Source organism: Chiloscyllium punctatum, chromosome 26 (assembly GCF_047496795.1).
Source record: "Chiloscyllium punctatum isolate Juve2018m chromosome 26, sChiPun1.3, whole genome shotgun sequence".
Lineage (NCBI taxonomy): Eukaryota > Metazoa > Chordata > Chondrichthyes > Orectolobiformes > Hemiscylliidae > Chiloscyllium > Chiloscyllium punctatum.
In genome coordinates this window covers 6,157,382-6,170,111 of record NC_092764.1, presented here as the reverse complement: position 1 = coordinate 6,170,111, position 12,730 = coordinate 6,157,382, and the positions used below count along the sequence as shown (strand labels likewise).

The window sequence follows — 12,730 nt, the reverse complement described above, 5'->3', positions numbered from 1 at the left end:
AAGCAACACTGATCGAGACTGGGCAACTATGCTACATGCAGAAAGGAACATTGACCATTTCCACAGACAAATGGTTTAATATTATTGAGCAAAGTACAAGACAGATATTCTACCTTTCATTTCTATCTGAAGTGCAACAGATAAAAAAGTGCTCTGTTGTCAAATAATTAGCAATCAAAACTTGATGATAAGGTTGTTCATCTTGAAACATATAAATCCTGAAGGTACATGACTAGACGGATGTGGAAAGGATGTTTTCTCTTGTTGGAGAATCTAGTTTAAAAATAAGATGCCACCCATTTAAGACAGAGATGAGGCAAAGGGCTCAGTGTCTTTGGAATTTCCTTCATGAAAAGGCAGTGGATGCAAAATCTGTCAACATTTTTAAAGGTAGAGTAGAAAGATTCTGGATTCTGGAAAGATTACTGGGGATATGCAGAAATGTACAACTGAAGTTAAAAATCAGATCAGCCATAATCTTATTGAATAGAGGAAGAGGCTCAAAGGGCGGAGTAGCCTATTCTTGTTCTTTCTTCTAAGCAATGGACATCACAAGGCCAGCGTTAAAAGTACTGCCTATCCCAAACCGCTCTTCAAAAAGTGGTAGTGAGCTGCTCCCTGAAGTCCACGTGGTGTTGACGCACCAACAATTGTGTTAAGGAAGCTACTCCAGGGTTTTGATCTAGTGACAATGAAGGAACAGTGATAGATTTACAAATTAGGATAATGATTTGGAGGAGAATTTGCAAGTGGTGGTAGTCCCACACTCTGGCCCTGGGTGGTGGAGGGTGTAGGTTTGGAAGATGCTACTGAAGCAATTGCTGCTGTGCATCTTGTAGATGGTTAAATGTGCAGTGGGAGTAAATGTGATATTGTGACAGATGGGGGAAACCTTTGGCATAGACACTGGTTTTAAATTAGCATTTTAAAGAAGGGGAAGAGACAGAGGGAGATTTAGGGAGATTATGCCAGAGCATCGGAACTAGCAGCTAAAGCCACAGCAGCTACTGGTGCTGCCTACATGTGCAGAGTCTGGCAGTCAACAATTAAAAAGGTGCTAATAAAAGACAAGTTTTGATGTTCATTGTTCATAAATGGGAGTAAAATATTTCTGGATTGAGAATTATATGTGAATGAACTGCCCACTGTGACTTCCAAATAAAGGTGGAAAATTAGCTGTGAAGTTTACTGATGAAGCATACAACCACACAGAATCAAAAGGAACACATCAAGCAACAAATCTCTCTCACTTTAGACAATCTCTCAAAATTTTCACTTTTCTACAAAGCTTAAATTTGATGAATACGAGTGCCTCTTGAAGGACACCAAACATACAGGAACACCATCAGATTTAAGTTCTCAAACAAATCGTATATCATCCTCACTTGGGTCATTCTTGACTGCTTCTTTGATGATGCTGGATCAAACCCTTATCGAACAGTACTGTAGGAGCATGTTCAATACAGCAATTCAAGAAGGTGCCTCAACGTCACCCCGTCAACTAAAGAAGGGCTTTTGACCGAAACGTTGATTTCGAAGGTCCTTGGATGCTGCCTGAACTGCTGTGCTCTTCCAGCACCACTAATCCAGAATCTGGTTTCCAGCATCTGCAGTCATTGTTTCTACCTTGGTGTTTAGATTAGATTCCCTACAGTATGGAAATGGTATTCATAGACATAGCCACATCGGTTGGGTGTAATTGACCGCCATAGAACATAGAAGAATACAGCGCAGTACAGGCCCTTTGGCCCTCGATGTTGCGCCGATCCAAGCCCACCTAACCTACACTAGCCCACTATCCTCCATATGCCTATCCAATGCCCGTTTAAATGCCCATAAAGAGGGAGAGTCCACCACTGCTACTGGCAGGGCATTCCATTAACTCACGACTCGCTGAGTAAAGAATCTACCCCCAACATCTGTCCTATACCTACCACCCCTTAATTTAAAGCTATGTCCCCTCGTAATAGCTGACTCCGTGGAAAAAGGTTCTCATGGTCAACCCTGTCTAAACCCCTAATCATCTTGTACCATCTCATGGATAAGTCATTAGTACAAACTTTAAGAGCCTTCTACCACATGGGGCTTATCACTCAATTCTGTGATATAATGTGGTGAATGCAGATAATGCCAACACATCCTTCAATTACAATATGCCTCCCTTGCCTGCCAAGTGGATTTTAACAGCGATGTATGGTATCCCCTGACCAGTAAAATGGAGGAGAAACTGAGGACTGCAAATTAGATGGAGGGTGTGGTGCTGGAAAAGCACATCAGGTCAGGCAGCATTTGAATTGATGTTTCAGTTAAAAGCCCTTCATCAGGCTTTTGCCCAAAACATCGTTTCTCCTGCTCCGCTGTGCTTTTTCAGCACCACACCCTCGACAGTAAAATGGAGGTTCAGCCTCTCTGACAGTGTAACACACCTACAGTACAGAGGTTTGACGCAGTTGAACACATGGTCTTCCAAAATTCTGAACTAATAAACTAAATGCTTACAACTGCAAAACTCCTGTAAAACAGTACAACAGTTTTGTCACAATCTTTCATCGTCAGACGTAGTCTGGCTTACTGCTCATGCCTATTTTTTTAAAAAATATAATGATATTCGTAGCCCCCATAAATTGAAAACATTTACCTATTTCTTCTTTATTTGTCGTTTCTGCATTGAACTCCTCCGCCAGTGAACGACATCGCACAAGGCGTAGAAAAGCAGCATTCCTGCCTGGTGGGGAAAGACAGCCATGATCAGGATTAGGAACTAACTAAAAATTAGTTCAAACTAAAAGTTCACTCAAAACAAATTAGGGGAAACTGTGACAAAATACTCAAGAGCATTATCACCCCTTCCCCCTTCTGATTAAATTGCAGACAAGTTCTGCTATCAAGAAAAGTTGGAAAAATAATTCCTGTATCAACTTACAACACTAACCATCTTTAAACCTATAGGTTAGAAGAGTCATTTACTATCACTTGTATTTATGAAAATATAGTGAGAAGTCTACAAGTCACCATAACTCAATGATATTTTAATTATAGAAATAATAAAAAGAAATCATTTAGACGAAATTAAGACAAAGTTCACTTCTTGTTCCCAGGTTTATGAAATGGATATGGGACTCTGCTACTGCTGAAGCAGCCCCCTGCCACTACAAGGACATCAGACAGGACCTACTACTCTTTCACACAGCAAGACATCTGATCTCAACTGGGCTAAGAATGAAATTCAGCAATGGGATGTCAGATTGGGACATAACTCATATGCTAAAATTCAGTCTCCAAATCTTTTCACCTCTCATCTCCTTTAAAAGGTGTGTTTTAACTGAACGCAGAACAGGCTCAAAGGGCTGAATAAACTCTTCCTAAAACACCCTTAAAGCCTCACACATTTATTAAGCTTTTGGGCAACTATCCTAATGTCTCCTGATATGTCAGTTTCTGTCTAATGTATAATTCTGTGATGAACCTTGGGCTGTTGCGCCCTGTTACAGGTGTAACTGTTAAATCCAGCAGTGAAGGAGGAACTGGCAGCTACCGATGCACCCTTGTGCAAAACGACACAAACCTAATCACTTGATCTCCTCAATGATGGCAGGTGTTCAAATCATTAGCAGGTCAATACAAAATTGAATTTGCAGCATCATGGGAACCCTACCCTTTCTGAAATGATCCCACATGAAATGAATAATCAAAACAAAGGGAAATGATTTCAGGACTTTTGCAAAAAGCAATGATCAGGAAAAGATGAAATTTGTTTATTCATCCCAAAATATGGGCATCACTGGCATTAATGTTCATTCTTAACTGCACTGCAAAGAGAGTGTGGGCCTTCTGAAAGCTCTGATCCATCTTCTCAGCCACATCACGTAGTAACGAGGAGTCAGCAACTTTTAGGTGGCACTGGAGTCATACATAAACCACAGCAGGCAATGATGGCAGCTTTTCTTTCCTAAAGAATGTTAGTGAATCAACAGTATGTTCACAACAATCCCACATCTTTTCATTTCTACATGCTCTAACCAATACAAATTTGTAAATTACCAGGATGGGACTTAAACTCATTCTCTGGGTAATGTGTCTAATAACATCATCACCACACTATCCTATTCACTTTGTTGCTTCATGCAGTTTGATAATATTAAGCTCTTATATATATTGTCAAAATGGCAAAGCACTGCCAACTAGTGGTTGCAGCAAGGTCACTTACAGAAAAGCCAAATGTCTTTCTCAGAGATGGTATCCGGAGGCTGCAGAAGGAACACAATTCATTTTTAAATTAGACATCGCAACACAAAAACAATGAATCAACAATGGCCATAACAGAAGCTAATCCATGTCCCATTCTCAAATCATGAATAGAGAATGTCCACTGTGATGTAAACTGTGGGATTTCTATGCATAATTTTTAATGTTAGTTTTTAATGTTAATCCACCAGCAACTGGTGGATTTGGATAATTATTTGGATAGAAATAGTGTGCAAGGTATTGGGGACTGGCAGAAGATCATTTAACAAGCTGGTGCACACATGATGGGCTGAATAGCCACCTCGTATAAAACTGTAAGAAAAAGAACAGGATAGACCGCACAGCAAAACTTTGAAGAACAATATTGCACAAGGATCAAACTCTGGAAATTTGCAAAGACAGACACTATTGGTTAGAATTGTAACTAAATTCCACAATTAATTGGGTAATAGCCAAGTTGGGTTGAGAGGTTTAACTTGCTTACTGAGGGGTCTTAGTTTGATTGTTACTTGCAATAAAGTTTAAATCATTGTTTCAGTACTTGATTGAGATTGCTTCAGGAGTTGGACCAAAGGCTCTGTTTCCATGCTGTACATTTCTATGACTCTAAATAGCCGGACTAGAGGTAACTTGTGGTGATTTACCCAGAACAGATCACATTCTGTGGATTTCAATCTGAAGGGGCCCGCTGCACTAAATCTTTGTCATTGTACTTTTTAACAGCAACTGAAAACTGCTTTCAGGTCTCCAGAGTGGAGGAGGGTCGCAGGAAGTTTGTTTTGTGCTTTTTAAAGTAGAGGTGGTGAACAGGAGAAACAAGAGCAGACATTGTTGGAGAAATTCAGCAGGACTGGTTGTACCTGTGAACAGAAAGCAGATTTAACACGGAGTCCAATGTTAACTCTACTTTCTCTCTAGCCGATGCCAGATTTTACTCAGCACTTTCTGTTTTTGTTTCAGAACTTCAGTGCTCCATTTTTTTACGGTGAAGGGGAGCTTTCTGAAAATAAAGCTGTTCAACATGATGAAGGGTTTTATAAACCAGGAGAAACCTTTCCAATGACCAGAAGCCAGAGGACATAGCTTTACTTTAATAGACAAATGAATCAGAGTGACACGAGAACATTAGCCTTATGATTTGACAAAGACTGTGTGAAGTTCAGTGGAAGCACCTTCAACTTGTAACTTTCAAATCTAAATTGGATAAATACTTGGAAGAGAAGTTGCAGAGCTATGGACAGAAGTAGTAGGGGCCAGAAAACATCTAGATGGCTATTTAAAGCAGCCAATAAAGGTTTAATAGGAACAGGAATAGGTCCTTTGGTCCATTGAGTCTGCCTCAACATTCAATTAGAACTTGGCTGATCTTCTATTTAAATACTTTTCCTGCACTATTTCACATCGCTAACTGAAATTAATAGTCTCTAGAAACTTATCGATTTCTATACTAAACTGGCTTAATGATTGCGCTTCCAAAGCCTTCTGGGTTTGGATTTCCAAAGATCCACCACACTCCGTGAAAACAATTCTCCCTCAACTCAATCTTAAATGGCTGCCTATTATCCTGAGATTATATTCCCTAGCTATAGACTCACCAGCCAGAAGAAACATTATATCTATATCAGCCTGTTATGTCCCATTAAGAATTTGTAAGTTTCAGTGATAACACTTCTTATTTGCCTAAACTCTACAAAATATAGTTTCTTCAACCTCTCAAGTAGATCCCACCATTCTAGAGATTAATCCAATGAATATCCATTTGAACTGTCTCTGGCAAGTACATCATTCCTTAGAAATGCAAATGTTGTAATGGTAGTGTTCCTACCTCTGAGCCAAAAAGCCTGGGTTCAAGTCCTGCCTGTTCAAGAGGTGCATGATAACATCTCAGAACAGGTTGATCAGCAAATATTTATCCTTCCTTCAACAAGGAGACCAAAACTGTACAACAGTACTCCAGGTGTGATTTCGCCAAGATTCTACACAACTGCAACATTAAATCTTCTGTGCTCAACCCCCTTTGAAACGAATGACAACATAACATTTGCCTTCCTGATCACTTGCTACATGGACATGGGTTACATAGGTAACTCCTGGACATTCAGATCCTTTAGGCACCCACACTTCCCAACTTCTCAACATTTAAGAAATATTGTCCCTTTCTATTGTTCCCCACCAAACTTCACACTTATTCACATTATGTTTCATTTACCACATTCTAGCCTACTAAACCTACTCAAACCTACCCAGTTTAAATGTCATCAACAAAATTTCAAAATATTACAATCGGCTCCCATATCCAAATCAATTTTGTAGACCATGAACAGTTGTGGTGAAAGTGAGGATTCGTGAATATTTGTGAACCAGGCACTGCTCTTCTAGTATCCCACTAGTAACAACTTACCATCCTGAGAATCATCTGTTTATTTCTACTCTGTACAACAGCCAATTCTCAATTCAGACTAGAATGTTTTCCTCTGTCATGTGCTCTAATTTTATTTGTCATCCTCTTATGGGAGACCTTATCAAAAGCCTTCTAAAACTCTAAATACAGTACACCCATTGGTCTTCCTTTGTTTAAGCTACAAGTAACATCCCCAAACAACTCACGTTTGTCATACATGAATTCCTTTGCATTAACCCATGTTGACTCTGCCCAATTTTGCCATTTCTTTAAGTGTCCAGTTGTCAGATGCCTTTATAATAGGTGAAATGTTAGAATCTCTCTCTTACGTCAAGCTAACAGGTCTGTAGCTTTCTTCCTCCCTTCTTAAAGCACAGGGTTACAAAGAATAAAGAAAGTTTACAGCCCAGGAACAGGCCCTTCAGCCCTTCAAACCTGAGCTGATCCAAATCCACTGTCTAAACCTATCGCCCAATTCCTAACCATCTGTGTCCCTCTGCTCCCCACCTACTCATGCACCTGTCCAGACGCATCTTAAATGCATTTACCGTGCCTGCCTCTACCACCTCTGCTGGCAACGCATTCCAGACACCTACCACCCACTGTGTAAAGCAGTTTCCGTGTGTATCCCCCTTAAACTTTTTACCTCTCACCTTGCACGAGTGACACCTCGTTACTGAATCCCTCACCCTGGGAAAAAGCTTGTCTCTATCTACTCTGTCTATACCCTTCAGGATTTTGTAAACCTCGATCAGGTCCCCCCTCAATCTCCTTTTTTCTAATGAAAATAAACCCAACCTAGTCAAACTTTCTTCATAGCTAGCACCTTCCATACCAGGCAACATCCTCGTAAACCTTCTCTGCACCCTCTCCAAAGCGTACACATCCTTTTGATAATGTGGCGACCAGAACTGTACACAGTATTCTAAATGCGGCCAAACCAGTGTCTTTTACAATGTTAACATGACTTGCCAGCTCTAATACTCAATACCCAGTCCAATGAAGGCCTGGGTATACTATATGCCTTCTTGACCACTCTATCCACCTGTGCAGTAACCTTCAGGGTAAAATGGACCTGAACTCCCAGATCTCTTCTGCTCTTCAACTTTTCCCAAGGCTCTTCTGTTTACAGTTTAGGATTATATTCTAATTAGACTTCCCAAAATGCATCACCTCACGTCTGCCTGGATTGAACTCCATCTGCCACTTCTCCGCCCAACTCTCCAGTCTATCTATATCCTCCTGTATTTTCTGACAGGCCATTATGGTTTCTGCTACTCCACCAAACTTCATGTCATCTGCAAACTTAGTGATCAGAACAACAATGCCCTCTTCCAAATTATTTATGTATATTACAAATAACAGTGGCCCCCGCACTGATCTCTGTGGAACACCACTGGTCACCCTTCTCCATTTCAAGAAACCCCCTTCAACCACTCTTTCTCCTGTTGCTCAACCAGTGCTTTATCCGAGATTAGAGTGGTGTTGGAAAAGCACAGCAGTTCAGGCAGCATCCAAGGAGCAGGAAAATTGACGTTTTGGGCTAAAGCCCTTCATCAGGAATACAGGTAGAGTGCCTGCAGGGTGGAGAGATAAATGAAAGGAGGTTGGGGGTGGGGCGAAAGTAGCATAGAGTACAATAGGTGAGTGGGGGAGGGGATGGAGGTGATAGGTCAGTGAGGAGGGTGGAGTGGATAGGTGAAAAGGAAGATAGGCGAAAAGGAAGATAGGCAGGTAGGACAGGTCATGAGAGCAGTGCTGAGCTGGAGGTTTGGAACTGAGGTGAGGTGGGGTTTGGGGGGGGGGGGGGGGGAGAGAAAGGAGGGAAAGAGGAAAATGAGGAAACTGGTGAAGCCCACATTGATGCCCTGGGGTTGAAGTGTTTCAAAGGCAGAAGATAAGACGTTCTTCCTCCATGCGTCAGGTGGTGAGGGAACGGCAGTAAAGGAGGCCCAGGACCTCCATGCCCTCGGCAGAGTGGGAGGGGGAGTTAAAATGTTGAGCCAGGGGGCAGTGTGGTTGATTGGTGCGGGTGTCCCGGAGATGTTCCCTAAAGCGTTCTGTAGGAGACGTCCAGTCTCCCCAATGTAGAGGAGACCGCATCGGGAGCAACGGATACAATAAACAATATTGGTGGACGTGCAGGTAAAACTTTAATGGATGTGGAAGGCTCCTTTGGCGCCATGGGTGGAGGTGAGGGAGGTGGTGTGGGCGCAGGTTTTGCAATTCCTGCGGTGGCAGGGGAAGATGCCAGCCCGGTTCTACCTCCTTCCCAAGATCCACAAGCCTAACCACCCTGGCCAACCCATTGTCTCAGCATTCTCCTGCTCCACTGAACTCATCTCTACCTACCTCGAAACTGTCCTATCCCCCCTAGTCCAGGAACTCCCCAGATATGTTCGAGACACCACCCATGTCCTCCACCTCCTCCAAGACTTCCATTTCCCTGGACCCCAATGCCTCATCTTCACCATGGATATCCAATCCCTCTACACCTCCATCCGCCATGACCAGGGTCTCCAAGCCTTCAGTTTCTTCCTCTCCCGACGTCCCCAACAGTACCCTTCCATCGACACGCTCATTCGTTTGGCTGAACTGGTCCTCACCCTTAACAATTTCTCCTTTGAATCCTCCCACTTCCTCCTGACCAAAGGGGTAGCCATGGGCACACGTATGGGCCCCAGCTATGCCTGTCTCTTTGTTGGCTACGTAGAACAGTCCATCTTCCGTAATTACACCGGCACCACTCCCCACCTCTTCCTCCGCTACATTGATGACTGCATTGGCGTCACCTCGTGCTCCCACGAGGAGATTGAGCAATTCATCAACTTCACCAACACATTCCACCCTGACCTTAAATTTACCTGGACCATCTCGGACACCTCCCTCACATTCCTGGACCTCTCCATCTCCATTAATGACGACCGACTTGACACTGACATTTTTTACAAACCCACCGACTCCTAGAGCTACCTGGATTACACCTCTTCCCACCCTACCTCCTGCAAAAATGCCATCCCGTATTCCCAATTTCTCCGCCTCCGCCGTATCTGCTCCCAGGAGGACCAGTTCCACCACAGAACACACCAGATGGCCTCCTTCTTTAGAGACCGCAATTTCCCTTCCCACGTGGTTAATGCATCTCCAATGCATCTCGTCCACATCCCGCACCTCCGCCTTCAGACCCCACCTCTCCAACCATAAAAAGAATAGAACCCCCCTGGTGCTCACCTTCCATCCTACCAACCTTCGCATAAACCAAATCATCTGACATTTCCGCCACCTCCAAACGGACCCCACCACCAGGGATATATTTCCCTCCCCACCTCTTTTCACCTTCCGCAAAGACCGTTCCCTCCATGATTACCTGGTCAGGTCCACGCCCCCCAACAACCCACCCTCCCGCCCTGGCAGCTTCCCCTGCCACCGCAGGAATTACAAAACCTGCGCCCACACCTCCTCCCTCACCTCCATCCAAGGCCCTAAAGGAGCCTTCCACATCCATCAGTCTTATCTGCACATCCACCAATATCATTTATTGTATCCGTTGCTCCCGATGCGGTCTCCTCTACACTGGGGAGACTGGATGCCTCCTAGCAGAGCGCTTTAGGGAACATCTCCCATTTCCTCATTTCCCCTTCCCCCACCTCACCCCAGTTCCAAACCTTCAGCTCAGCACTGTCCCCATGACTTGTCCTACCTATTTTCCTTTCCACCTATCCATCCCACCCTCCATCCCCACCCCTACTCACCTATTGTACTCTATGCTACTTTCTCCCCACCCCCACCCTCTCTCATTTATCTCTCCACCCTTCAGGCACTCTGCCTCTTTCCTAATGAAGGGCTTTTGCCCAAAACATCAATTTTCCTGCTCCTCAGATGCTGCCTGAACCGCTGTGCTTTTCCAGCATCACTAATCTAGAATCTGGTTTCCAGCATCTGCAGTCCTCATTTTTACCCAGTCCTTTATCCACCTACCTAGAACACCCTGCATACTATGGGACTTCACTTTCTCCATTAGTTTACCATGGGGAACCTTATTAAACACCTTGCTAAAGTCCATGTATATGACATCTGACAGCCCTTCCACCATCTATCAACTTGACCACTTCTCCCCCACACAAAACCATGTTGCCCATCACTAATAAGCCCATTCTTTTCCAAATATAAATAAATAAATTTTCTCCCTTAGTATTTCTCCAGCAACTTTCCCATCACTGACGTCAGGCTCAGTGGTCTGTGGTTACCCGGAATATCCCTACTACCCTTCTTGTACAGGGGACAACATGAGCAACCTTCCATCCTCCAGCACCTCACCTGTATTTAAAGATGCTACAAGGATATCTGTCAGGGCCCCAGCTATTTCCTCTCTCACCTCCCTCAGCGACCGGGGATAGATCCCATCCAGTCCTGGGGATTTGTCCAACTTAATATCCTTTAGCCTACTCAACATATCTTCCCTCGTTATGTCAATGTGATCCAGAATAAACAAACTTCTATTTCTAATCTCAACATTCATCATGTCCCTCTCCTCAGTGAACACTGATGCAAAGTAATCATTCAGAATATCACCCATTTTCTCAGGTTCAACACACAACCTTCCTTCCTTATCCTTTAGAGGACTAACCCCTCTCTCGTTACCCTTTTGCTTCTCATACAAGCATAAATGGTCTTGGGATGCTCCTTAATTCTGCTCGCTAAAGTTATTTCATGACCCCTTTTAGCCCACTTGATTCCTCGTTTAAGATTGGTCCTACTCTCCCAATATTCCTCCAAGGCCCATTCTGTTCTTAGTTGCCTGGACCTTATGTACACTTCCCTTTTCCTCTTGGCTAGTCGCACGATTTCTCCTGCAATCTATGGTTCACAAATCTTGCCTTTCCTGTTTTCAAAGGGACATGCCTATCCTGCACTATCTTCAACCTATTTTTGAAAGCCTCCCCCATATCAAATGTGGACTTCCCTTCAAATAGCTGATCCCAATCCACATTTCCCAGCTCCTGCCTAATTTTGATATAATTGGCCTTGGCCCAGTTTAGTACTCTTCCCTTAGGACCACTCTCACCTTTGTCTACAAATATTCTAAAACGTACAGAATTGTGGTAATTATTCCCAAAGAAATCACCCACCGCAACTGAAAAGGATATGGAAGATATAGACTGGAGAGAAATAGGTGGTTACATCTTGCAAAATGTCCATATTACAGAGGAGGAAGTGCTGGATGTCTTGAAATGGATAAAAGGTGGATAAATCCCCAGGACCTGATCAGGTGTACCCTAGAACTCTGTGGGAAGCTAGAGAAGTGATTGCTGGGCCTCTTGCTGAGATATTTGTATCATGGATAGTCACAGGTGAGATGCCGGAAGACTGGAGGTTGGCTAATGTGGTGCCACTGTTTAAGAAAGGTGGTAAGGACAAGACAGGGAACTATAGACCAGTGAGCCTGATGTTGGTGGTGGGCAAGTTGTTGGAGGGAATCCTGAGGGACAGGATGTGCATGTATTTGGAAAGGAAAGGATTGATTAGGGATAGTCAACATGGCTTTGTGTGTGGGAAATTATGTCTCACAAACTTGATTGAGCTTTTTGAGGAAGTAACAAAGAATTGATGAGGGCAGAGCGGTAGTTACAATCTATATGGCATTCGACAAGGTTCCCCCATGGGAGACTGGTTAGCAAGGTTAGATCTCACAGAATACAGGGAGAACTAGCCATTTGGATACAGGACTGGCTCAAAGGTGGTGGTGGTGGAGGGTTGTTTTTCAGACCGGAGGCCTGTGACCAGTGGAGTGCCACAAGGATCGGTGCTGGGCCCTCTACTTTTTGTCATTTATATAAATTATTTGGATGTGAGCATAAGAGGTACAGTTTGTAAATTTGTAGATGAGACCAAAATTGGAGGTGTAGTGAACAACGAAGAGGGTGACCAGATGGGCCGAGAAGTGGCTGATGGAGTTTAATGCAGATAAGTGAGAGGTGCTGCATTTTGGGAAAGCAAATCTTAGCAGGACTTATTCACTTAATGGTAAGGTCCTAGGGAGTGTTGCTGAACAAAGAGACCTTGGAGTGCAGTTGCAGGTAGATA

The 12,730-nt window shown here is 43.5% G+C and overlaps 1 protein-coding gene across 2 annotated transcripts in view; it reads right to left on the bottom strand.

The window, feature by feature from the left end:
- nae1 (nedd8 activating enzyme E1 subunit 1) overlaps positions 1 to 12,730 on the bottom strand; it is a 64,983-nt gene that overhangs the window by 11,595 nt on the left and 40,658 nt on the right. For both annotated transcript variants that reach the window (XM_072595817.1, XM_072595818.1), the window contains 2 exons: positions 4,208 to 4,247; positions 2,639 to 2,725 (listed from right to left, as the gene is read on the bottom strand). In XM_072595817.1, coding sequence (XP_072451918.1) covers positions 2,639 to 2,725; positions 4,208 to 4,247 — 127 coding nt within the window. The remainder of the gene's footprint in view (positions 1 to 2,638; positions 2,726 to 4,207; positions 4,248 to 12,730) is intronic.